Source organism: Electrona antarctica (genome assembly GCF_951216825.1).
Source record: "Electrona antarctica genome assembly, chromosome: 20".
NCBI lineage: Eukaryota > Metazoa > Chordata > Actinopteri > Myctophiformes > Myctophidae > Electrona > Electrona antarctica.
In genome coordinates this window covers 41,839,060-41,866,034 of record NC_136801.1, presented here as the reverse complement: position 1 = coordinate 41,866,034, position 26,975 = coordinate 41,839,060, and the positions used below count along the sequence as shown (strand labels likewise).

Below are 26,975 nucleotides of genomic sequence, written 5' to 3'. Positions count from 1 at the left end.
TCTCAGGTCAAAAATTAACAAACAAGAACTCGGGACTGAGGTACATAGATCCAGTAGAACTAAATGTCAAAGTTTTATGGTTGGTTGTGCTGCGCTCTGAAAATAGCAGATCTAGCCGATCTACATTGGCTATTTTCAGCATGGACCGCGTGTAAAATCAACCACGCCTTCAAGGCCCTCCAAAATATATTTTTGTCAATAACATAGACTGTAGATTTAGTCGACTAAACTATTACGGCAGTTAGTCGACTAAAACTAGGCTAACGCTAAAACATTTCAGATGACTGAAATAGGACGAAAACTAATACAAATCAACAGTTGTGTGTGAGTGTGCATGTGCGTGTGTGTGTGTGTGTGTGTGTGCGTGTGTGCGTGTGTGCGTGTGCTGCGCTCCCTGTTACTGTGCACCATGCAGACCAGCGGTTCCTATTGACCAGACACATCATGAGCAAATTAAATAAACAGATTCAATTACAAAAAATCACACCCGTGTGAACTGAGTGGTGCAACTCCCCTCCCCCCCATCTCTCTCTTTCTGTTTCTGGCACAACAGCACCACTTTTGCCCCTACTGCTACTCACAGTCACATAGTCACATAGGTTAACACATAGGTTAACACGGACATTAAAAACATCCATGAATTGGCAAGTGGCAACGGATCACTGGAGGTCGCTTATGCTCCTCTTTGTGGGCACATGTCTGCAGTGCAGAGACTGTATTAAAGCAGGCTGTCCTGGCCCAGGCGGTGGCGTAACCGTCTGGCCACCCGACTGGTAATCCAGTCGCAGTGTGCCGCGGGTTCGACTCCCGAGCCCGACACGGCCTTTACTGCATGTCTTCCCCCATCTCTCTCCCGTTTCCTGTCAGCCTACTGTCTGTCCCTTCAAAAAAACCAATAAAAGGCGTAAGCCGCAAAAAAATATCTTAAAAAAAAAAAAAAAAAAAAAAGCAGGCTGTCCGTCCGTCCGTCCGTCTATCAGACTCAGGTTGTCTGCTGTTGTGACTGACTGATTGACTGAATGCAGAGTATTGGACTGCCTTAAAAGGGAAAACCACCCATTTTCAACATTTTACTATGTCATTAATATACCTTAGAACTGTTGTGTCCCCCCCATTCTGTGTTTCCTAGAACTGTAATTATGAAAAAAATCATTAACATGGTGAAACACATCTTGACGACATCATCAAGATGTGTTTCACCATGTTAATGATTTTTTTCAGACCTCTAGTTCTAGTAAACACAGAATGGGGGGACTTTTTTATTATTTCCACACAACGGGCCCGATTAAGCAAGTGGAAAAACCCATGCGGTAATACAGATTTTGGCCTCGCTCTGCGCCTTTTCGTATTATGGAAGCCGTGGTGAACGCTCACTCATATGGAATACCACGTTCCTGAATATTTTAGCATTGGGGGAGTGTCCATATGTTAATTATTTTCGCTTTGCGCTATTTGCTATTAAGCCCCTTGACCTAAAAACACTTGGCGCATACCGATTCCGCCTGGGTCTGACCACGTCTTAAAAGCAAAAAGCACTGTTTGATTTTACACTTGAGCGGCTCTGGAGTGTTGCCATGTCTGTTTGCTGTTTATTATAAGCGGCTTCTTTTTCTGCAAAGTTGCTTGTAAATATTGGTAGTTGTGGTTGCTTTTCTTGTTTCTAAAGTGCTTATTTGGGCTTTTCTCCTAATGTTGTTTAAACCAGTGATCCTCACACAGCGACATTCCCATGTCAAGGACCCCCAGATGAATGCATTTGCCCAACTAAGCCAGTGACCCCCATGACAGATTTGTGTTTTTAAATGTTTCAATAACATTTTTCAAAAATATTCCACAATTGTCACTTTTTTCAAAGATTACTTTTGAAAATAGCAGATCTACCAGCTCACAATGCATCACATTCATTAATTAAAACTATGAACTCTGACTGCAGGGGGATATATATTTATAATGATCATTATAACAATGTGCAAGAAAATATGTAAAAAGAAGGAAGATTTTTATATTTGTGGACAATCAAAATATGCTGGAAATTTTAATGTGGTGTCATTAAAAGGAATCTTGATATGGCAGACTCACTATCTAGAAAATAAAAACATGGCACTTCATTTAAAATAGGTTGCAGACCCCTGTTATATGCGATTCTTTTGGGAGTATGTTTATAGACCTATTTACTTGTTTCTATGAGACATGGCAACAGCGAGCTTTCTGGCTGTCTGGCTTTCTGTTGTTGAGATTGTAAAGGGTCATATATCGCTCATTTCTCAACCTTTTTTTTAAATTAAAACATCTCCATAATCATTGGGAGGTTTGCTTTCATACGCTGTATCACACCCGACTCAATTCTTCTTCAATAAAATGCTACGAGCGAAGACAATAACATTGGGGCCGCAGCAATACGCATGGCGCACGTATGGCATTTCAACTCATTCCTTCATCGTGATTCGAATGAAATAAAATAAAATAAACGTTATTTTACTGGTGTTTTTCAATAGAAACAAATAAAGAGCGTGTGTGCAACAGTGCATATACGTGCATGCACTATATGCTATATTTCCTCCTTGTCGGGATGTGAGCTCTTCACAGCTCTGTCTTTCATATTATTCTTATAATATTTGATATTATAAACACTCATGGTTCTCTCATTTCTCAACCGTTTTTTAAAATGTAAAAATCCCCATATTCCTTAGGAATCTTGCTTTCATTCGCTGTATGGTACATGGTTCTATTTTTATCGAATTAAACAATATCAAACGAACTTGTATGTTCGGGGGTTAGACGATTCTGGGAACATTATGCATGGATTGCCAATTTGCCAGCCAATGCTGCGTATCTACTCGCAGTTCCATTCCGATCTGAAAGGTATAGGTAGGTGCCATTTCAAAGGCTTAGTTATTCATTTATGAATCAAATGAACTAGAATAAAGATTTTTACAGCTGTTTTTCATGCTTAGAACAGAAACAAATGAAGTGATGATGTGCGTATATCTCCCTCCCTTAGCATATGGCTGCGCCGCTGTAATGACTTTCCAATGAACACTGCAAGTTACTTAACAAAATAGAGACATATAGGCCTACAAGCTATGCACATCATGGCTGTGACAGCTTGTGGATCTGTTCTTTTGAGGCATAAAGGTGACAGCATGCAGTGCAATAGGAATAATTAACCCAAATGTGACAAAGTCATGTCATGTCTATGGTGCCAGTATGCAGAAATGTAATACCGCTTCCAGAAAAGGGCGCATTCCGTATGAGGACATCAGCTGACTCGTAAAGAGAATAGTACGGACATGTTCATTGGGTAAGCCTCAAAACTCCCTAAAACACTCCCATGACTAATTCAAGGCCGTTTTGCTCACACCACGGGGTGTCGAAAGCGCTTCTTACCAGGCCCATAATTGTAATATGACATTGCCCACGCCCCCACGTCTTAAAAACTGTAATATGATATGTAATTAGATTCCACTCGGGCAGTGGCGCTTAGACTGTATTTTCGATTGGATAAGATATATGGATTTTACTCAAACTGAATTCACATTATTAATTATGTTTAGTAAAAATATAAAATGTATTCATTAGAAAAAAATACATTTCAATTAAATATTTATTGGGAAAAAAGGTGTCGGCCATGGTCACAGTTCTCATCCTCCGCTACATTTTTGAAGGACTGTTCAAATACACACAGAGCATTGCAAATAAAGTTAGATTTTGAATGACTCAACACATCTGACAGTACATTCAAGATGGCTACCAGTTTAGCAGATCTCTTTACATGCATCCAGAGTGAAGTTAAAATCTCTGTTAAAAAAGTCTGTTAGAACTTTTTTGGTTATCATTACCGATACAGGCAGTTTTCCACATTTAGAAAATAGTTAGAAATAATTTTTTGGGTGACATTATACTTCATTAATGTCTAGTTCTGTACATTGAGTAAAAATTGCCTCAGCCATCATGGCTTCTCTGTTGTTAGCAAAACATGCTAATGTTTCTCATCCTCCGCAACACCCATTCTCATACACCGCTACACTTTTAAGTAGTTGCGGTAGAGAGAACGTCTGTTTCGGTAATGAGAATTTAATAATGTCAGGCTATATTTTTAAATAAATCATGTTTATATTTAAATCAACTATTAATTTAAATATTATTCATTAACTAGATATTTTCTTTATTTCCTGTTTCATAAAAAGAAAGCTTTAGAGTAAAGACTAGGCTGTCAAAATTCAGAGAGAAATCTGCTAACGCTTTCTATGAATCCCATGCCTATAATACATTATAAACATAACTATAATGCACTATAATCTATTTATAATATGGCATAATGTTATGACATGTCAAGTAACATTATATTTCATTGTTGGACACTCACTGACCTTTTCAAGGATCATAGTGTATATGAATTATCTAACTAGAAATACAGTCTACGTGTGTACGTCTGAAATCCATGTAACTCGAGAACCGTTCACCCCACCGACTTCAAATTTGACACACGTATTCCACACCACCACAGGGGGTGCAGTGCCCGGTGTCGAGTCAGTTGGACCCACGGTTGTCCAGAACCGACCTAAAAAGGCCTCTGCCCGGGCTCTGGACAGGGCCCCTGCCCAGTATCCATATATGGAGCTTGCCTGGGCATACCTGAAGAACTCCATATATGGGCATAAAAGGGGCACGAACATTATATCTGGGTGGGGCATACATTTCCAACTCGCATCGTTCCAAGTAGGTGTCGAAGTGTCTTTGGGCAAAACACTGAACCCTATGTACATTGCCTCCAATGAGTTGGTCGGTGTGAGCTTGCCACCATTGGTGTGTGAATGAGGGAAGTGAGGACGCTGGCGTCGACTGTTCGCCACTTCACCTCCCAATGTATAAATTAATGAACCAAAGAGCTTTGAGCATTTGGAAAAGCGCTATAAAAATGTAGTTCATTATTATAGTGCCCAACGGGCACCGCTGTAGAGGCTCCAACAGGCACCGCTCTAGTATTTAGAAATGCACAAAGTCTCTGCGTATACATACGTACGTATGTATGTATGTATGTATGTACGTACGTACGTACGTATGTATGTACGTACGTACGTACGTACGTACGTACGTACATACATACGTACGTACGTCTGTAATCCACATTACTCGAAAACCGTTCGCCCCACTGACTTCAAATTCGACACACGTGTTCCACACCCCCACAGGGATTGCAGTGCCCATGTCGAGACGGTCGGATCCACGGTTGTCCAGAACCGCCACAAAAGGTCTCTGCCCGGGCCATAGACCTGATCACCTCTAAATCTCCATATATGGAGCTGGCCTGTTCTGACATCATTCTGACATCTGCATAGACTCCATATTTGGGGAATGCCTAACAAAGAACTCCATATATGGGCATAAAAGGGACACAGACAGAATAACTGGGTGGGGCATGCATTTCCAACTTGCATCGTTCCAAGTAGGCCAGTGCCCAACGGGCACCGCTCTAGTTCGTATAATACAGTATAATGATATTAGTTATTATAATTACTGTTAAAACTCATTCTCTGCCAATCACAGGTTTTTACATGTTTTTTTCTTTTTCATTTTTTCCCAAAAGCCCACACCGCCAATCCGTGTTTTTTGCATTATTCGTTTTTAGGCACTCTCCCTCTCTCTCTTTTGATGAGTGAGCTCTGGTCTGACATCAGATACAAGATCCCCATTTCCCTGTCTCCCTAAGACCCTGAGATCTTAAACTCCTTCACCTGGGGCAAATTCTCGATCCCTACCCGAAGTACTCAATACATCAGTTTCCTGCTGAGAACCATGGCCTCAGATTTGGTGATGCTGATCCTCTCCCCAGTGACCGCACACTCGACCAAACCGGTCCAGTGAGAGCTGAAGGTCTAGGACCGATGGTGCCATCAGGACCACATCATCTGCAAAAAGCAGTGAAGCAACCCTTAGCTCCCCGAACCGTATAACCTCTCCTCCACGACTGTGTCTCGATCCATGAATATCAACAGGATAGGTGAAAAGCTATAGTGGAGGCCAACCCTCACAGGAAACAATCCAAAACCAATCCAAATCCGACTTACTGCCCAACACTCGGACACAGCTCTCGCTTTGGGCATACAGAGATTGGATGCCTTACGCATAATATCTTTGTGGTGTAAACTTTCCCAGGAAGAGTGATCAGTGTGATGCTTAGAATTGGCACACACCCTCTGGTCCCCTTTCTTAAAGAGTGGCACTACTTTTCCAGTCTGCCACTCCTTCGGTACTGTCCCAGACTTCCACGCAATGTTGAAAAGAAGTCTCAACCAAGACAGCCCTCAACAACGAGAGCCTTCAGCATCTAATCAACCCCTGGGTCTTTGCCACTGTGGAGTTGCTTAACTACCTCAGTCACTTCCTCCATGGAGCTTGACGCCGGTACCCCATACTTCCCAATACTCAGGCCCTACTCCTGTCTGGGAGGGTGGGTCTGGTCTCACTGGGTTCAGGAATTCCTCAAAGTGTTCATTCCACCGCTCAACGACTTCCTTATTCGAAAGTCGGCCAATCCTTGCTGTACACAGCTTAGATGTTTCACCGCTTTCCCCTCCTGAGGTGTCAGATGGGGGTCGGTATTGATTCACAAGTTCACAACACAGCTTCCATCTGGAATCGCTGACGCAGTAGCGATGAACCGAACTGGCCGCGGTTCTGACCAATCAGCAGCAGCTACGGGCGGGATCTGCCAATAACCTGCCAAGTAGCTTGAAATAAAGAGCCCGCCTTCTTCAGGGAATGGGCTACAGCGATTCCAGATGGAAGTAGTTTGTGTAACTAGTGTGAAGCAAGCTTTTCTTCAATCTGGCGGAGTCAGGTTAGCCCGAAAGTCCTTCTCCATCGATTCTCCAAACTGCCCGATTCTCCAAACTGCCCCACACCCGCTGCTTTGCCTCTGTCATGGTCGTGGCTGCTGCCCTTTGCAAGCGAGTGCTGGCACACCTTCTATTTTCAATCCCAATATAATAATAATTATAATCTTTCAATAATAATAATAATCTAATAATATTAATAACAGAGCGCCACTTCTCCATTGAACTTAATGGACGCGGTGGCGTGTTATTTTCTATCGCCCTATTACTGTAAATGGTGTGCATGTACTCGATTGTGAGCAGTTTAAATTATTGTTAGCATGTTATTATTATCCATAATGAATATATTGAGAAAGCAGAATTCACATTTTATAATGTTTTAACCATATCTCAGACTTAGTATACTTATTATCATTACCGAAATCATCAACCTCATTTCCGAAACATACATATCATTACCGCAACGGGTGTTTATTTAACGTTATTTCAATAGATGGAAACATATAACTTTGTTTATAAATACATGTGTAGAATCTATATATTATGTTCTTTCAGGATTGCCATATAATTTTGAAAACAAATCAGGTTTCCATGAAATATCTAAAAGATTGGGTTGTAAATTATGAAAGGTGTTGCGGTAATGAGACAAATCAATCAAATTCTGATAAAAATTATAATTTACAAATATATATTATTTCACAGTTTAAGTAACTGTGCATGACTGTTAATAATCCATAAAACATTTTTTCATAATGATTATCTTTTCTAATGCTCTTGCCGTTTTCAGACTGTTGTGATATTAATGATATTTTCTATGGACACATTTTGGAAAATATGCTAAAAAAGGTGTTAAATTGTCATTAAATATTTTTAAATTAATATTCCCAAATACGTAAGACCTTATTAATAATGCTTAAAAAATAAATTCCTTAATAAAAGTGTTTTGAAAATTTGCACGATGAAATCTTGAAAACCAATGTTTCGTGAGAATGACCCTCTAAGGTATATTAATGACATAGTAAAATGTTGAAAATGAGTGGAATGCCCCTTTAATGACATTTTGGCCATTGATGTCTGTCAGTAGTTACAGTGAGGATGACAAACGTTCAGCGTGTTTCTTCTTGTATTACAAGAAGCATCTACTGTATCACCAGGGTTCTGTCAATAGCCTATATAATGTTGCGGTTGCACACATCATTTGGAAAATACCCAGCATAAAATGTGGGAATGCATAGCTTCCTTATAGCCTTCAATACCTGCCGCTCCTGTACAAATACCTTCTACATCGGTTGTTCTCACAAATTCACAGACGTACAACATGATATATGATGTGTGAATTTTGAATAGCCAACGCAAAATAAATCTAAATTGACCTAAAAACGTCCCTGATGCTTTACCTGTTTTAACCCATTTTGGGCAGGAACCCCTTTTGGTGTTTTAAACAAAATGGGTTAATGGATTGGTTGGGACACAATCTTATGTCCTAAAATAACATTTGCATCTCGAACAGGTTAGATCATCAGGTGTCTATGCATTTCAGGGAGTGCAGCAGATAATCAGACATTTGTTCTGTTTGGAACATGTCTTTAGAATTTACAATTTAGTCATTTTAGCAGACGTTCTTAATCCAGAGCGATTTACAGTAAGCAAGAACAACACATGGAAATACATCAAATACATAAACAATTGTCATCAAGAATCATACGTATAAGCTAAGAACCTAACGGTGGAATATACTGAAACTATGCGTATACACTATAGAGTGCTGTCTACATAAAATGCTATCTAAATTACATAAGTTCAGCCTTTGCATATGCCCTGTAAGGTCGTCGAGGCCAGGGCAAGTGCTACGGCAAGTGCTACGGGCTAAGATGGAGTCTGAAGAGATGGGTTTTCAGACTATGGCGGAAGATTTGGACTGAGTGAGTCTGCAGTTCTGGGAAGTTCACTCCATAGTTTTGGAGTCAGAACGGAGAAGAGTTTGGGACGTGTGGAGCGTTGTCCCGTATAGCAGGTAATCAGACTTTTGTTTCGTTTTGGGACGTGTCTTTCAGGACGGTGTCGACGTTCCACGCCCTGCTGGTGGCGCTGTTCTGCCTCTACATCCTGATGTTCGACGACAACGTCAACCAAGACCCAGTCTGGTGAGAACCCGAACCCTGCTCTGCTCTGCTGCTGGTACTGATACCTTAGAGTATATATTAATAGAGACGGCACCCGGAGTAAACCATGAGGCGAAATGGACATAGTGGCCGAATTTGTCATTGCAGCTCGAGCCAGCGCTGGTCCGTTGACTATCATTGCGTTCATGTTATGGGGCCCATGACACGTGACCGAATGTTTCATAAGTGAATGCGCGCAAACGGCGCAATGATAGTCAACGGCCAGCGCGTTCATGTTATTGGGGCAATCCATCCCAGAATGCACTCTGTTCCTACCCGGAAGGAGGAGTGAAATCGCCTCATGCGCTTTTGAGCAACTTAATGCAAGTGGATGGGAGGAGCAATCCGATGCCGTCTCTATTAATATATACTCTAAGACTGATACACACTGTTAAAACCCATTCAGGACGGGAACCCCTTTTGGTGTTATACTTTGGTATTGAAAAATAGCAGATCTACATGGTCATAGCGCGGCACCGAGTGCCGCGCTACGAGCTTGTACATCTGGGGGGGCCCTGGAACAACATATTTTCAGATGGGGGTCGGCGGCCAAATACATATATTTTTGGGGGTCCTTGACATGAAAATGTTTGAGAACCACTGACATGGAAACATGGGGTTTTCCAGAAAACTGTCAGGATTTAGAAGACATTTGTCGAATGGGCCTCAGTTCTAAACGGGTTAAAACCCTGATCTGCTATGCTGCTGGTACTGATACACACTGAGTCGGTTAGAACTTTTCCTCTTTTTTGAAGTATCAGATCGACTCAAACACTAACATGACAAAGTCCAAGGCCGTTTGTATAAACAAAGAGGGACTAGTGGATGTGGGGTTGGGAGTGGGAACGTGCGTGTGCGTGTGTGCGTGCGTGTGTGTTTGTCTGCAACCATAAATTAATTAGCCTACATCACTTCCGTTTCTTCCAACCTCTGTCTTTATGGTTATTATTATGGTTTAATAATTAAACCTCCTTGCCTTGTCCAGAGGGTCAACATTTAGTTACAGTAAGCCAAAGATGTTACAACATTGGCACATCATGACAATAAACTCGTCCTTTTAAAGACTTGCAGTGTTTCTCTGGAAGATTATGAGGGAGTTTTGAGGGAGTGATGCCTTTTGATTTGAGCGTGTTCTCACAAGAATTTGTTTTTATGTTTTACGGACTACCTTTTTTCACTGACAAAAACTAAATAAAAACTAAGCTATGATGACTAAAACTAAGACCAAATATACTGGCAATTTCGTCAACAGATAAAAACTAGACTAAAATGTTAGGGAGGGACCGGTGGAGTCGGAGAAGAGATCCAGTAGAACCAAAAGACAAGTCATTGTGTACTTGGTTGTGTGCAGGTGTCGAAATAGCCGATCTACAAGCTCACGTCCGGCGTACGGCCGAGTAGTATTAAATCGGGCATTTCAACGCCATGCTGACAATGTGATTCTGTTCCTGACAGGGGAGATCCTACTCTGGTGAAGATCAACGTTGCCATCACAACCGGCTACCTCATATCTGGTGAGAGGAACCCTGAAACTTATGAAACTTATTTTGCACTGAAGAAAACCAGGGTACAGGTCATTGTAAGACCATTGTAATAGATGTATTCTTGCCTCCCGTTGTCGATCGACTCTAGAGTGGTGTGGCTATTGTTAGCTGCTACACACACATCAACAACAACTTCCGGTCCGTCCGGAAAAGGGGTCCGTGTTTATAAATCGAATGGGCGCTATAATGTAATGGATTAAATAACCCTGGGCAATTAAAGTGTTAATTTAAAGCAACCAATGTCCCATTTGACTCATCATTTTTGATTGGTTTGGACCATATCTTTGGACCATATCAGCAACCATAAGAAACTTGAAACATCTTCTGTGTTTTGTTTTGTTTGTGATTTATTTACCTTTAATTATCTCTCTCTCTCTCTCTCTCTCTCTTTCAGATCTGCTGCTAATATGTTACTATTGGAAGGCAATAGGCGACAAGTTTTTTGTAGTTCATCACATGGCAGCGTTGTATGCTTACTACTATGTACTGGTGAGTTCCCTATTGGTCAGGCCAGATGAGACGGGAGGAGTGAACCAATGGGCGAACAGCACTGTCCTCTGAAGCTGGGTGAAGTCAGTCTGATAGGTGGGACAGGTGTGAAAGACTCTGTCCGTTGAGTCAGTCTATAGTCTGATAGGTGGGACAGGTGTGAAAGACTCTGTCCGTTGAGTCAGTCCATTATAGTATCAGGTGTGAAAGACTCTGTCCGTTGAGTCAGTCTATAGTCTGATTGCTGGGACAGGTGTGAAGTATGGAGGCGTATTGTCTTGGTGCGTATAGTGAAGCTACAGCGCGGCACGGGCTCTCATCTAAGTGTAATGAAGTGTCTTCCTCGGTCAGCGGTGAAGAGCAGTGCTGTTCGCCCTTGGTTTTAAAGCATCCTCCGGGTATCGCTATATAAAGGCTCTGTCGCAGGTTATATTAATGTATGGCAATGGTATTATTATTATTATTTTTTGCATGGAATGCTCAATGATGATAATGGCTGATCCCCCCCCCCCCCCCCTCCATCTTGCCCTCACAGATACCATGCTCCTCCCCCCCTCCCTTTAGTTTTATACTGAGCCCCTTCAGTGCCCGTATTGAACTGCAGCTGAACGTGTCGGGGCTCAGCGAGGCCGAATGTGCTGCTGCGACCGCTTTGTGCATGTGGACATTCACAACGTGCTTCTGACGCATAGCTGAGCGGTCCAAGTTGCTGTGCTAAATGTGCATGGCAAATGACTATTAACCTAACTACTTTAATAACCTACAATATATTATGTGCCGAGTCAATAACTGTGCCTCTGTCCCCTCTTGTCTTACTGTCTTCCTGTGCGTCCATCTTGGATACACGCGATGCCCCATCGCGGGGGCAGGGGGCATTTTCACATTCTGACGCAGCCTGAAAAAACATTTCTGGCAGCTCAGCTGCGTAGTGTGCCTCGTTATAGTCAGTCATTAGGCTCCCAATCCACACCACCTGGGTTCAGACATTGCTGCCGCGACTATTTTCTTTCCCCAACAACCGCAGACGAATTTTCTATACAAACCACATGCAAAGATACATGCAGTTTGTGTCGCTCCGCAGTCTCTGTGTGTGTCAGTGCATTCTATTTGGGGAAAACAAAACCTTGCAGAGTAATCATGCTCAGCGTTATTATTTCATGCGTCAGCGGCTGGCAAGCGAACTGAATGCCAACGCAAAGCATACCGTAGCAGATGTTTTGCTCAGAACAGCATCGAGGCATGAGACGATTCACTCAACTATCCAATCTACGATTATGCAGGTTCACGATGTGATTTTTGAGCAGTGCCAACCACTCCTAAGAGTGACTTTATGTGTACAGTATGTCTGCATGTGTGTATACTATATGTCTGTCCGAGTACGGCCAACTGCAACACGGCTGGGTGACCTAAAGTGGCACTGTTTAGCAGCATGGCCGTGTGTGTCTCTATGTCCCCATGTATGTATGTGTGTTTAGGCAGCACACACACACACACGCACACACACACTCAAGGTCTCCACACACCGGGCGCAAATCGGATGCGAATTCTGATTTTTAGTTTTCCGAAAAACGCGGCCGGTGTGCAACCACCTTCACACTCACAATCTCTCTCTCTCTCTCTCTCTCTCTCTCTCTCTCTCTCTCTCTCTCTGCACCGCTCGATTCACACATTGGTGTGATTTTTCAAAGACATTTTAATATTTCATGGACTGCATTTACAATGGGCTTTTGCCTACAATGTGACACTTGCATTTTCTTTTGCATCTGTCTGTTGATTGCAGTATAGGAAAGGAACCAGGAAAGAACCATATTACAAAAGGCGAGTCAGGGAATGCGTCTGTCCTCACACGAATGGCATGAACTACTAGCATGCAGGCCCTTCTGTTACTGGACACCTCTTATTCCAGACGTCACGTAGATGTCGACTGAAAGAATGCGATGAAATGTTGAGTCAAACACACGCTAGATGGCGTGATTCAATACTACCGTCCGTCTATAACCATGGTAACGCCCCGCCTGCCTCTGATTGGCCTCCCGACACTGCCCTGCCTCTGATTGGCCTATACCGACACTGTCCATCTTACCAGACTTTTCTCCGAGGTCAAAGTCCATGTCTTACGATTAGTCCCACACGTTACCGCAGTGAAATTTGTTCTCCGCATTTGACCTTTGATCTCTTGGAGCGGTGAGCCGCAGCGTGCACCGCGCTTGGGGAATCATTCGTTGATTTGACCCCCCCAATCCAACCCATTGATGCCGAGCGCCAAGCAGGGAGGCATTGGGTCCCATTTTTACAGTCTTTGGTTTGACCCGGCCGGGGATCGAACCCCTGGCCTCCCAGTTTCAGGGCGGACACTCTAACCACAAGGCCACTGTCTGGAGGTGCATATAGTCTGGTGACACTGACGCGAGGTTACTCTGTGGTGGGAAATAAATATGACTATGTTGGCCTTGCCTTGGGGCGAACTCTAGCGAACTTCGCGAACGTTCGACACGGCAACCCTCAGGGCGCTCGGTGGTGTCTCGTCAGGGTCCCCAAGGCTTGTAGCCGAAACGCGCTGGTCCTCCCTTTTTTAATGATCTTTGCCATGCCATAAAATAAAGGCTTTTTCACTTCACTGGAACAGAGTGCCTTATTGGGCCCCTTTTTTATCTTCATGTTTGAACCCTCGCCAACGAGCACCTGTATTCAGTTCACAACAAAGGACCACGGCAGCGCTTCCTCCCTCTATTCAATAGTCTGGTTGTTGGAAAAATACTAACATCTGTACTCTCAGTAGTAGTAGGAGTCTTGTTTAATAATGTTGAAGATGCTCAGCAGCAGTAATTCTGACACTGACGAAGGCCTGTGTGCCGAAACGCGTTTGTGTGGTCTGACTGCTGCTGCGGATACTCAACATTATAACACTCTTGAGGGCTTTAAATTAATATATCCAATATGCCGAGGCTGCCAGGATTGTTGCGAACGCACTGAGCACTAACTATAGAAGCTGGCCTAAAATGTATGTCTGTCTGTGTGTCTGTGTGTCACGCTGTAACACCACCGGCCCACCACCAGAGGGCGCAGCTGTATCACACACAAAAAACACACACACACACACAAACACAAACTTAACTTAAAAAAAAAACTTAAAAAGAAAAAAACTTGAACTTTAAAAAAAGAAAAACACAAATTCTAATTGTTATTGCAATTTACGAGCTGCGTTCGCTTCCCGCGTTCGCACGTCTTACTTGTTTAATTACCTTTGGGTCATACGCCGAAGTATTTGCGCCTTTGATCCATGAAAATCCCCCTGAAAATAGTTCCATGGCTTGTTGAAATATGCCACTGTGAGAGCTGCTGGAGAGCAGTTGAAACTACCGTTCACTTGCATTGAACTCATTTTCCCAGAAGCCCTTGCAGCCCAGAGCACGGGTCGATCTCCGGTTTCGGCATCATAACGCGACGGCCTCGTCACCAGGTCTGCGACAAATCCGCTATTTCTTTTAATTATTAAAAAACGGCGAATTAAACACATAAAACAAATGGCGGGTTTAGCATATTACGCAGGGCAGAAACATGGATTAATTAGCGTGGAAAGCGGCTCATGCAGCAGAACAAGACTTCTACTACTACTGAGAGTGCAGATTTGATTCTCTTCCTGTACGTTTTCTATGAATCTGCACCCAGCACACACCTGAACCCTTAAAGATTTGAGTTGAGTTGAGCGTGCCTTTCCCCTGAAGTGAACATTTCCTTAAAGACTCTTTTCTTTTTAGTATTTCGGGTTTGTACACACAGGCTTTTATGTCATGTAGATAATCTTTCTTTCAGCAAATCGCATATATGATTGTCAGTAATAACCTTTTCCATTTACAATGACCAATTGAAAAAGCTGAGGTTTAGAACATGCCATGCGAAGTCACACACGTACGCACGCACGCACGCACGCACGCACGCACGTGCGCACGTATACAGCCATGACTACAACAGCCAGTGGTGCCGTGGTGAGTGTATAACTGTTTGAACTGTGTGCTAATACTAATTTAAATGTGTGTGTTTTGTATGTTATATAATGCAAATAATCTACTGTACACTAATAGCCACAGCGATGGATGTACAGTAATGTTAGACTGAGTGAAAGAAAGCATGCTTTAGTATTCCCCTCTGTCGTCACTTCTTCTTCGCCTCCGGCCGTGTCGTCGCATCTATTCGATTTCCTCTAATCCGTCTGTGTCTCTGTCTGTCCACTGCTATACAGCTAGAACGCAAACAAATTAAAAGAGCTTATTCAAAACCCATGCAAAAAAAAAAAAAAAAAAATACCCTAACTACTAAATTGAAGTCGGGTTGTGGGAAATTTAATTTACCAAAAAACAACAAAAAAAAAAGGTTGAACAGGGACCCCCTGCATGGCGTTCTAAAACACTATGCAGAGTCATGTCCCTTTTACACCAAGCCTCTTCGCCGGAAATGGCAGATCTACAAGCTCACATCGCTTTGCGTTGCCACGTGTTGCGAGCTTGCAGATCGGCTATTTGCACCAAACGTGTGTGTGCCCCCCCCCCCCCCCAGAATAGGGATGCTACTGTTCATGTGGTTATAACCTAGACAGAGACTTCTGGTTCCTGTCTCGTCTGCTGTTTTTTTGCGGTCGGTTGCCCTGCAGTCACAGTATGGAGTTACCAGTACCTAGACGTATGAGCATGCCCATGCTAATAACGGGAGGCAGACTTTTGGTCCGACTGGATTAAGGTTGGTGAGGGGTCCGTTAAAACGACCGGATTAAGGTCGGTGAGGGGTCCGTTAAAACGACCAGATAAAGGTCGGTGAGGGGTCCGTTAAAACGACTGGATTAAGGTCGGTGAGGGGTCCGTTAAAACGACCGGATTAAGGTCGGTGAGGGGTCCGTTAAAACGACCAGATTAAGGTCGGTGAGGGGTCCGTTAAAACGACCGGATTAAGGTCGGTGAGGGGTCCGTTAAAACGACTGGATTAAGGTCGGTGAGGGGTCCGTTAAAACGACTGGATTAAGGTTGGTGAGGGGTCCGTTAAAACGACCGGATTAAGGTTGGTGAGGGGTCCGTTAAAATGACCGGATTAAGGTTGGTGAGGGGTCCGTTAAAACGACTGGATTAAGGTTGGTGAGGGGTCCGTTAATACGACCGCATTAAGGTTGGTGAGGGGTCTGTTAAAACGACTGGATTAAGCTTAGTGAGGGGTGTGCTGCTCCGTGCTTGCGGTTATGGTTAGGTTAGGGTTTGAGGTAAATTGTCGTTCGGACCAATGGTATGTCGGACCAAACGCATGCAACCCCTTAATAGCTAGAAACTTGAGTGCGGGTGCACCTTTTTACAGTGGGTGTGGCACAGCAGTCCGGGTGCACCTTGTACAGTATGTGCGTGGTCCATCAGTGCGGGTGCACCTTAAGTTGTACAGTTATATGTGGGCCACATCATCGTAAGTTTCAATGGACGTTTTTTTTGTTTCAACCTCCCAGGTAAGAGACCCTCTCTGGAGTTTAGTGTGATGATGATGATGATGTTCCAGAAATTAATGTCAAATAATGTCAGCCATGTTGTCAACTGTGAACTGTGAAGCCATGGCTTTGCATCAGGGCTGGGTTTTGCAAAGCTTCTTATTATTAATATTACTACAGTCCGTCAATCAATAAATCAATGACTCAATCAACAACCAATCAATCACTCATCTCTGCTATTGAACACAAGTAGTCAATTCCCACAGATGAGATATGACTCATGCCCAGAACATTCCTATGATAACTATGTTATAACGTGCAGCTATTGCAGTTACTAGGTTCTATGGGATTTGTCAAGTGGCAATAGGCCTACCATTTCATAATGAAACTAGAAAAAGTGCCCCTCGGGGCACAGCTCTCCACCAGGGCAGGTCAGGCCTCCTGGTGGCGCTATAATAGGCCAATGTGAAAAGGGTACAATTTCTTCTTACGACTTGGATGGCAATTGGATGATTTGAGGCATTTTGTTCCAAAAATGTGTTTTGCAAAAATACACCTGTTGGTGGCGCTATAACAGGCCAATGTGAAAAAGTGGGATATATTCCTCAGCCTAGTAGGAAAGTCTGTGAAAGATGTCACGTAAATTGCACGCTGCGTTCATGATTTGAGGCTTTTTGTTCAAATCGGGCCAATCCTGCAAATTTTGAAAGTCACTGTTAGCCAAACAGGATGGAATATGCAATATCGGACAGATCTGTCTTGATCACATGACTATAGAGATGCTGTGTAACGATTTGCGGGATTTTTGGACAAAATATGGAGGAGTAATATCAAAAAATGTGTTTTACAAAAGTCGGCCTCCTGGTGGCGCTATAACAGGCCGTTCTGGAAAATGTGGGGCAGAGGTTCATCGTTGGCATCCAGGGAGTGTGTATGCAAAGTTTGGCATCGACCGGGTTAACGGTGCCGGAGATTAGCTGTACACAGACGGACGGAAGGAAGGACGGACGGACACACACACACACACACACACACACACGGACGGAGTGCAAAACATACTCTCTCCCCATGCCTTCGGCCTGGTGGAGAAAATTACTGAGATCTTTAGTGGCAATAGGTCTACCATTTAATGTTAAATTACTGTTGATGCAGAGGGTGTAAAGAAGTTGTGCAAATCAGGCCCTGATCTTATAAGCAACATGTATGAAAAACATAACTGTTTCCTCTGCATGGCTATTAACTGCTGCTCCGTCTATAGTGGCTGGCTCACTATGTGTTATCAAAGGCTGCTGTTCTGCTATTTACGATCAATAAATACATCCTGTTGCTGAATAATATCAACTATAACATTTATGATTACTTAATTATTAACGTGAATATCAACTATCGGTACACTTCGGGGCGGGAACCCCTTTTGGTGTTTTAAGCATTATGTTATACTTTAGCTATTGAAAAATAGCAGATCTACAAGCTCATAGCTTGTAGATCTGCTATTTTAGAAAAATCTTGAAAATGTGGTGAAAATCTTTGAATATATATTCTTTCAGAGCAAACTTTCTTTCGGTCAAAACTGCTCCTGGTCGTCGTCCCCAGGAACAACATATTTTCAACATATCATTTCTGGGGTCCTTGACATGAAATATTGAGCACCACTGATATAGAAAGTTTTTTCAGGAAATTGTCATTTAGAAGACATTTTTTAAATTCCGACGTCAGGCCTAAATGGGTTAAGGTGGTTTCGGAAAACCGACGGAAAAATGCAGCTAAAAATCTGAAAAACGCATCAGTGTGCAGGGACCTTTAGACGATGAAATTAAATGCCAAAGGGAACTAGAAAGATGCAATCCTGCAGAATTGCAAGTGTGGAAACCACACTATTATAGGCCAAGGTGTGACAAGAGTTTCACTTAGTTGGGTATGTCACCGTATGCTGTCCAAACTGATAGTTGGGTATGTCACCGTATGCTGTCCAAACTGATAGTTGGGGTATGTCACCGTATGCTGTCCAAACGGATAGTTGGGGTATGTCACCGTATGCTGTCCAAACGGATAGTTGGGGTATGTCACCGTATGCTGTCCAAACGGATAGTTGGGGTATGTCACCGTATGCTGTCCAAACGGATAGTTGGGGTATGTCACCGTATGCTGTCCAAACTGATAGTTGGGGTATGTCACCGTATGCTGTCCAAACTGATAGTTGGGTATGTCACCGTATGCTGTCCAAACTGATAGTTGGGGTATGTCACCGTATGCTGTCCAAACGGATAGTTGGGTATGTCACCGTATGCTGTCCAAACGGATAGTTGGGGTATGTCACCGTATGCTGTCCAAACTGATAGTTGGGTATGTCACCGTATGCTGTCCAAACTGATAGTTGGGTATGTCACCGTATGCTGTCCAAACTGATAGTTGGGGTATGTCACCGTATGCTGTCCAAACTGATAGTTGGGTATGTCACCGTATGCTGTCCAAACGGATAGTTGGGGTATGTCACCGTATGCTGTCCAAACTGATAGTTGGGGTATGTCACCGTATGCTGTCCAAACTGATAGTTGGGTATGTCACCGTATGCTGTCCAAACTGATAGTTTGGGTATGTCACCGTATGCTGTCCAAACTGATAGTTGGGTATGTCACCGTATGCTGTCCAAACGGATAGTTGGGGTATGTCACCGTATGCTGTCCAAACTGATAGTTGGGTATGTCACCGTATGCTGTCCAAACTGATAGTTGGGTATGTCACCGTATGCTGTCCAAACTGATAGTTGGGGTATGTCACCGTATGCTGTCCAAACTGATAGTTCGGGTATGTCACCGTATGCTGTCCAAACTGATAGTTGGGGTATGTCACCGTATGCTGTCCAAACGGATAGTTGGGTATGTCACCGTATGCTGTCCAAACTGATAGTTGGGGTATGTCACCGTATGCTGTCCAAACTGATAGTTGGGGTATGTCACCGTATGCTGTCCAAACTGATAGTTGGGGTATGTCACCGTATGCTGTCCAAACGGATAGTTGGGGTATGTCACCGTATGCTGTCCAAACTGATAGTTGGGTATGTCACCGTATGCTGTCCAAACTGATAGTTGGGGTATGTCACCGTATGCTGTCCAAACTGATAGTTGGGGTATGTCACCGTATGCTGTCCAAACGGATAGTTGGGTATGTCACCGTATGCTGTCCAAACGGATAGTTGGGTATGTCACCGTATGCTGTCCAAACAGATAAAGGGGCAAAGCGCACAAAAGCCTCGGGAAGAGCCTTCCGAACCGCTGGCCAATCGGAGGGGAGTATAGAGAGTTATTGCATGACTTAAACGTGTTTAAACGGAGCTGGAGTGTGCATTAACAATAGTCTGCTTGCCAATGGGTAACCACAATGGGCAAAACACAGCCATCAAACACAAATGTTTGGTCAAACCATGTGACTCGCATTGGAATTGCATTGTGGCGGCCATTAAACACAGACAAAAGACAGACAATGTGTTTGATATGTGTGTATGAGGCCATACAGAACATGTGTTTTGTCTGTGTGCTGTGACTTGTATGTGTTTAATGGCCGCCCCAATGCATTTCCAATGGAAGTCACATGGTTTGACCAAACTTTTTTTTTTGATGGCTGTGTTCTGCCCCCTCCCCCCCCATCAAACACAAATGTTTGGTCAAACCAGGTGACTTCCATTGGAAATGCATTAGGGCGGCCATTAGTAGCTAAACACGCGATATCTGGAGGTTGGCATAGATTCGGTTAAACACAGACAAGACACAGAACACGGACAAAACATGTGTTTAAGTGAAGAAACACAGACCTCTCTGCTACTAAGACGTCAGGCTCAGGGGTAGAGTGGCTGGATCGTAACCGCAAGGTTGCCATTTCGAACCCGGGCTCCCCCAGAGTTACTGTCGAAGTGTCCTTGAGCAAGACACTGAACCCCTAATTGCTCCCGATGTGCTAGTTGGTGCCTTGCATGGTTTCTGCTGCCATTGGTGTATGAATGGGTGAATGTAATGCACAATCTATGTAAAGCGCCTTGGATAAAGGCGCTATATAAATGCACCATTTACCATTTATTTACCACTGTAATGAACATTTGGCTCTAATAAAAAAAAAAGCATCTTGACAAAAATCATAATAGGAGCAGCAGGTTCAAATTCAACCAAGCGGAGCTGTATTGTTGTCCAATCCACAGAACAATAATTATAACATTATAATGTATTATATTATATTATTATATGATGTTTAATGTTAAAGTGGAGCTGTATTGATGTCCCTGCAGTCCTCAGAACAAGGACAATGTGAAATCATCCGGTATGATGACGTTGCGGTTACTCGATTCTGACGACGGTGTCCTGTATCAGCGTCTATCAGCACAGGATGCAACACCAGGACACAGACTACATTAATACCTTTCAGTGGGGTGGGGGGGGGGGGTCATTTTGTGTCCCGATAGAGGTCGTATATTGTGTCTTTGATATGATACACACAGGCCTATACTCAGAAAAGCAGTCGTGTTCTAGTTTTAGCCGAGATATCCTTAAAATACCCTTTAAGTCTCCTTAATACTGGCATCACATTAAAACAATGTAAGGTTGTCACCTTACATTGTTTTGTAAGGTGTCCCCAGAAGGGTTCGATTTAAGGGCATTTAAGTGGGTGCCGTGGCGCCCTATATGGTCTCCTCCCACCGAGTGGTTAACAGTTTCCGTGCCATAGCCGTTAAGACGAGCTTACCTTTACTCTGTCCAGCGTGCCGTAAAGGCGAGCTTTGTTTAATCCACCTTAATCGGCAGTTGATTCGCATCGAATGTAGCATGTTGTAGCATATTTAGCTAGCGCCGAGCGCTGATCACGTAAAAACGGACAAAAATCCTGCATGCATGCCCGCACACGCCGTCTCTATATGCATTATTGCTCATAATCTGCAAAAAATGCGATATTAGGTGCTTGATTAGACCTTATATTGACTTATAGTTATGATTTAAAAAAAAACGGATCGCTAGGATAGAAAGGCTTAAATCCACTACTGTGACCTGGCCGACTTTCACTTCCGGTTCAAACCGATGTCAACATCCACTAGCTTTTGGGACATGTATTACAAATACGGCTGGCACTGGGCAACCAATGACCCCATCTGCTGGCCATTTAGTGGGATGGCAGCTAACTGTTGGACGACCAAAAACGCTAGCGAGGGATCCTGTGTTGCATTACATTGAAATCGGTGACCTATAATGAATACACTTTCGATGGAAGCAACAGCTGTACCTATTTGAAATAGGCACAGTGCCCTGCATGTTCTCAGTGAGAACATCCAAACAGTATAAAGTATGACAACATCCCTTCACCCTGTAAGAACACAAGGTGATAACTTCTCACCTTGTGTTCTTACAGGGTGAAGGGATGTTGCCATACTTTATACTGTGTGGATGTCCTCACCTTGTGTTCTTACAAGGTGAAGGGATGTTGCCATACTTTATACTGTGTGGATGTCCTCACCTTGTGTTCTTACAGGGTGAAGGGATTTTGCCATACTTTATACTGTGTGGATGTCCTCACCTTGTGTTCTTACAAGGTGAAGGGATGTTGTCATACTTTATACTGTGTGGATTACCTTGTGTTCTTACAGGGTGAAGGGATGTTGCCATACTTTATACTGTGTGGATGTCCTCACCTTGATCTTACAGGGTGAAGGGATGTTGCCATACTTTATACTGTGTGGATGTTCTCACCTTGTGTTCTTACAGGGTGAAGGGATGTTGCCATACTTTATACTGTGTGGATGTTCTCACTTTGTGTTCTTACAGGGTGAAGGGATGTTGCCATACTTTGCAAACTTCCGTCTGTTGGCCGAGTTCTCCACTCCGTGCGTCAACCAGCGGTAGGTCGATCTCCTGCACGTGAACCCAACCCATTGCCTCCACGATTTGCTGTTGATTTTGACAGCAAAGAGTGACGCGGTTTTAGTCATAGTAGTCTTTTGAATATAATGTAATTTAGTTTGGGTCATATTATTTTATTCATCTGAAAAGTTTGAGTTTTAGTAGACAACATTTACAGTTGATTTTTGCCATCACATTTGGTTGCAGGCTGAATAGGCGAATCCACAAGCTCCCAATATCGCGTCAAATAAGAACTGTGTTCCAAAGATAAACGAATGAGCCTGGCACTTTGACTCATGGGGATGTGAAGCATCAACTGATGCTGACGTTAGCTCTGCCAAATTAGTTACCTTTTCTCCAGAAAAGGTAACTAATTTGGGTTGCAGGCTGAATAGGCGAATCCACAAACTCCCAATATCGCGTCAAATAAGAACTGTGTTCCAAAGATAAACGAATGAGCCTGGTACTTTGACTCATGGGGATGTGAAGCATCAACTGATGCTGACGTTAGCTCTGCCAAATTAGTTACCTTTTCTCCAGAAAAGGTAACTAATTTGGGGGCGTGTTCTCTCCTCCGTGCCCATACCCGAGGCGGGGTTGGTGAAAGGGCCTTTCTGTGTGGAGTTTGCATGTTCTCCCCGTGTCCCCTAGGGTAGGTACCCTCACAAAAAACATGCAGTAGTCCTGGTCTCTAAACTACCTCCCCCTGGCCAGCCGGGGCGCCTGATGGAGAGGAAAGGAACTGGTCGGAATAACGTATTCCTTCCACGCGCTACATCCGGCCGGGGAAACTCTCCCCTGTCAGGTGAAAAGAAGCGGCTTGGACTCCTCATGCATACTAGGGAGCATGAGGTCAGTCCGCTGCCCCCCCAGGTTGGCAGAGGAAGTGTAGCGCCCAGGATTACAGTAGATAATTGAGTGAAAAAACGGGTTGCAAAATCATGGGATGAACATTTAGGTAACGCTTGCTATGCATCCCACGTTTATAACGCATTATGAACACACTTATAAATAAGATATTATAATCTTCTCATAAACGGGTATAATTATATTTTAAACCGATAAATAATCATTATTGCGAACGCAGTGAGCATTTACTATGAGACCCAGCAGATCCTGTCTGTCTGTCTGTGTGTCACGCTGTAACACCACCCGCCCGCCACCAGAGGGCGCAGCTGTATCACACACACACACACACACACACACACACACACACACAAACAACTTAACTTATTAAAAAGTTAAGTTGTTTTTGAAAAAAAAACTTAAAAAGAAAAAGCTTAAAAAAAAAACTTAACTTAAAAAAACTTAACTTAAAAAAAAAACTTAAAAAAAAAAAACTTAACTTAAAAAAACTTAACTTAAAAAAAAAACTTAAAGAAAAAACTTAAAAAACTTAACTTAAAAAAACTTAACTTAAAAAAAAACTTACAAAGAAAACTTTAAAAAAAACGTAACTTAAAAAAAATCTTAAAAAAATAAATAAATAAAATAACTAAAAAAAAACCCTTAAAGTACGTAATTTATTCTAATTGTTGTTATTGCAATTTACGAGCTGCGTTCGCTTCCCGCGTTCGCGCGTCTTACTTGTACTGTATACGCCAGGGGTGCCCACACTTTTTGACTTGAGAGCTACTTTCAAAATGACCAGCTCGGCAAGATCTACCCACCAAATCAATTATTATACCATTGCTGAAAATAGTTTAAATATGTACCTGAGGGGGCTTCGGAATAGTAGAGTTCGTGTTACATTCTGTACAGTATAAGACAAATGCACTTGGAATGGGAAATAGAGGGGGAGAAATGTTTTTCTTTTGTTTTAATCGTTTTTTTTCTTCAATATATTTAAATGAAATACTCTTTAGGGGCATGTCATGTGATCTACCTGCACAGCCTTTGTGATTGGGCACCCCTGGTATACGCTATCTTCTCATAAACATTTATAATTATATATATAAGTACTTAAATAAATAATGATAACCTTTATCATAACACATTATAAAGCTATAATTATACTGACGTATTAATGTCAAGTATTATAATACCTAAAACACTTTGTTTGAAATAGACAGTTGTGCTTTCTAGGGTATATGATTTGGGTCCGTAAAGATGAATACAAAATTAATATAAACATCTTTATAAAGTAAAGTACAACATACCTCAAAACTACGGTATACGTATACATAAAATGTACTTAATTACTTTCCCACCACTGTGTGTGTGTGCGTGCGTGTTTTTTCCAGCTGGTTCTTCGAGGTGCTCGGCTACGCCAAGTCCTCCCGTCCCAACGTGGCCAACGGCGCCGCCATGGCGGCCGTCTTCTTCCTGGTGCGCATCGCCGTCATGCCGCTGTACTACGGCCGCATGTACGCCGTGTTCGGCACGGCCGCCTTCTACCGCTTGTCGCCGGGTGCCCGCATAGCCTGGATCCTCCCCAGCGTCTGCCTGGACCTCATGAACGTCATGTGGATGCACAGGATCGCCCGCGGCTGCTACCGGATGCTGCGGCTCCGCTGCTCGCCGCCGCGGACCACATCGCCCAAAGTCGATGACGCGTCGCCGCCGCCACCGCCTCACGAGAACAGGAAGACTGACTGAGAGCCGACAGACAGAGCGGCGGGCCGACGTTTGAAGCCGCCAAACTCCCCCTACTGGCCAAAGCTGGAACTGCAGACGGGTGGGTTTTAAAAAAGAATAAAAAATTTGGCCCGTGTATTTAGCACGAGTAAACCCACCTCGCCGCAGCAGCAGCTTGGGGTTTGACACGGAGCGCTCGTTGGCAGCACGTCCGCAATTTTAGACACCAAATGTTTGGTGTCCGAATCGAAAAAAGATGTGGAAGTAGACTAGAGTGTTCTTCCGGTCATAAAAGATGTGGAAGTAGACTAGAGTGTTCTTCCGGTCATATATATAACAAAGTGTTCTTCCGGTCATAGATATAACAAACTTGATGCCTCATTGGCCGCTGCGGTTCATTGGAGCGACGTGTCTCCATTGAAGGCAGGAAGTCAAGCGGGAAGTGCCATAGGGAAGCGCTGAAGGCACGCTGCGACTCCTCCATTTCTCTCGCTGCCACTCGGGGGACTACTGGCCAATCACAGCGCGTCTTTAACCGGGACTTCCATTACGCACGCGGAACCTTGGCAAGCTTCATGCTTCATGCTTCCGCTATGCTTCGGCGCTTCGCAAAGGAATCTCAGGAAAATGTTTCCTTCAACATAGACACACGGCCCAGAGCCGGAAGAGGCGTCTACCTTTTTTTTGTCTATGCTCCTTTCAAACCGCCACTGAGCAACTTCCATTTAAATGAATAGCAGGGGACAGGGCTGTCCGCTCTCTAGCTGATATATATACTGTAACTATTTGAGAGCCGTGTATGTTGTGAGGAAACGGAACTCCCAAACGGAGCTGAGACGACGGCGCCCCAACGTTGAACGCAAAGCTGGACGGACGCTGACATGCCCGGTGAAGTTGTACGCTAAAAGGGGCATGGGTGGCGCGCCCCCTATAGGGCTGATTGTGTAGTTTGTTTTATGAAAATGTTTTGAAAACAGCAGATATACAAGCTCAAAATGGCTGAAATGTATACATAGGACTGGTTAATGTATGTTTTGTAATAATAATCAAATTCTACAAAGTAACTAGTAACTCAAGTTTTCAAAAGATTATAGTGGAGTAAAAGTACAATATTAGCCTCTGAGATATAGTGGAGTAGAAGTAGAATGGATATAATGAAACAAAGTTAAAAAAAAATAGCTCAAAATTATACTTAAGTACAGTACTTGAGTAAATGTACTTTACCCCACTGTAAGTAACAAGATAAAACACGTTTTACGGAGTCATATAACAAATAATAATATTACATTTACCTTTTCTCCCAAAGTAACATGTTAAAAATTTTCACGAGCCTCTGTGGAATTGTGCGTGGAGACATAATAGGGCCGTGCGTCATCATTAGATTTTGTCAGGAGCATATGCTGCTTTGTAGCGATGGCAACATACCTCCCCAGCCCCAATTTCTCCCTAAACCTTTTTTTTACAAAAGATAATTATGTATATTGACCAAAAAAATATATTAAAAAAAATAAAGATATAGGGGAGCTGGGGCTGCAGCTGGAGATGAAGCTGGGGCTGGAGGGGTCTAACGCTAGAACTCCTTCAATCGCACAGTTGGTTTTTGTGTTTTGTTCACATCTGTTCTAGATGATGTGACGGCAACACTCCATGCATTGTTGACACTGCACTCTTCCTGGTCTACGTGAGCTGATGTTAGACCCCCCCAGCAGTAGCCCCAGCTCCAGCCCCAGCTCCCCTATATCTTTATTTATTTTTTAATATTTGTTTTGGTCAATATACATAATTATCAACTTACTTTTGTAAAAAAAGGTTTAGGGAGAAATTCCCCTTTAAGCAATGTCCCTTTAATACCTCGTTTTAGAGTCCCTTCAATGAGTGAATAGAGTGGATGAGACATTTCAATGTCCCTTAGGTGTAGTGAAATGAAAAATACCTTTTTCACACGTTTAGACCATATCCGTGGTCATCATGTGGGCATACCTAACAATGGATGCCAAAAAACGTTTTTTTTTTGTGTTTTTATATCAAAAGTC

At 43.2% G+C, this 26,975-nt stretch overlaps 1 protein-coding gene across 2 annotated transcripts in view; it reads left to right on the top strand.

Annotated features, from left to right (window-relative positions):
• The window catches only part of LOC306913135 (TLC domain-containing protein 4-B-like), a 42,006-nt gene extending 15,498 nt beyond the window's left edge, over positions 1-26,508 (top strand). For both annotated transcript variants that reach the window (XM_079489692.1, XM_079489691.1), the window contains 5 exons: positions 8,891-8,980; positions 10,454-10,512; positions 10,937-11,031; positions 22,291-22,364; positions 24,609-26,508. In XM_079489692.1, coding sequence (XP_079345818.1) covers positions 8,891-8,980; positions 10,454-10,512; positions 10,937-11,031; positions 22,291-22,364; positions 24,609-24,963 — 673 coding nt within the window. In that variant the 3' untranslated portion in view covers positions 24,964-26,508. The remainder of the gene's footprint in view (positions 1-8,890; positions 8,981-10,453; positions 10,513-10,936; positions 11,032-22,290; positions 22,365-24,608) is intronic.
• The last annotated feature ends 467 nt before the right edge of the window (positions 26,509-26,975 follow it).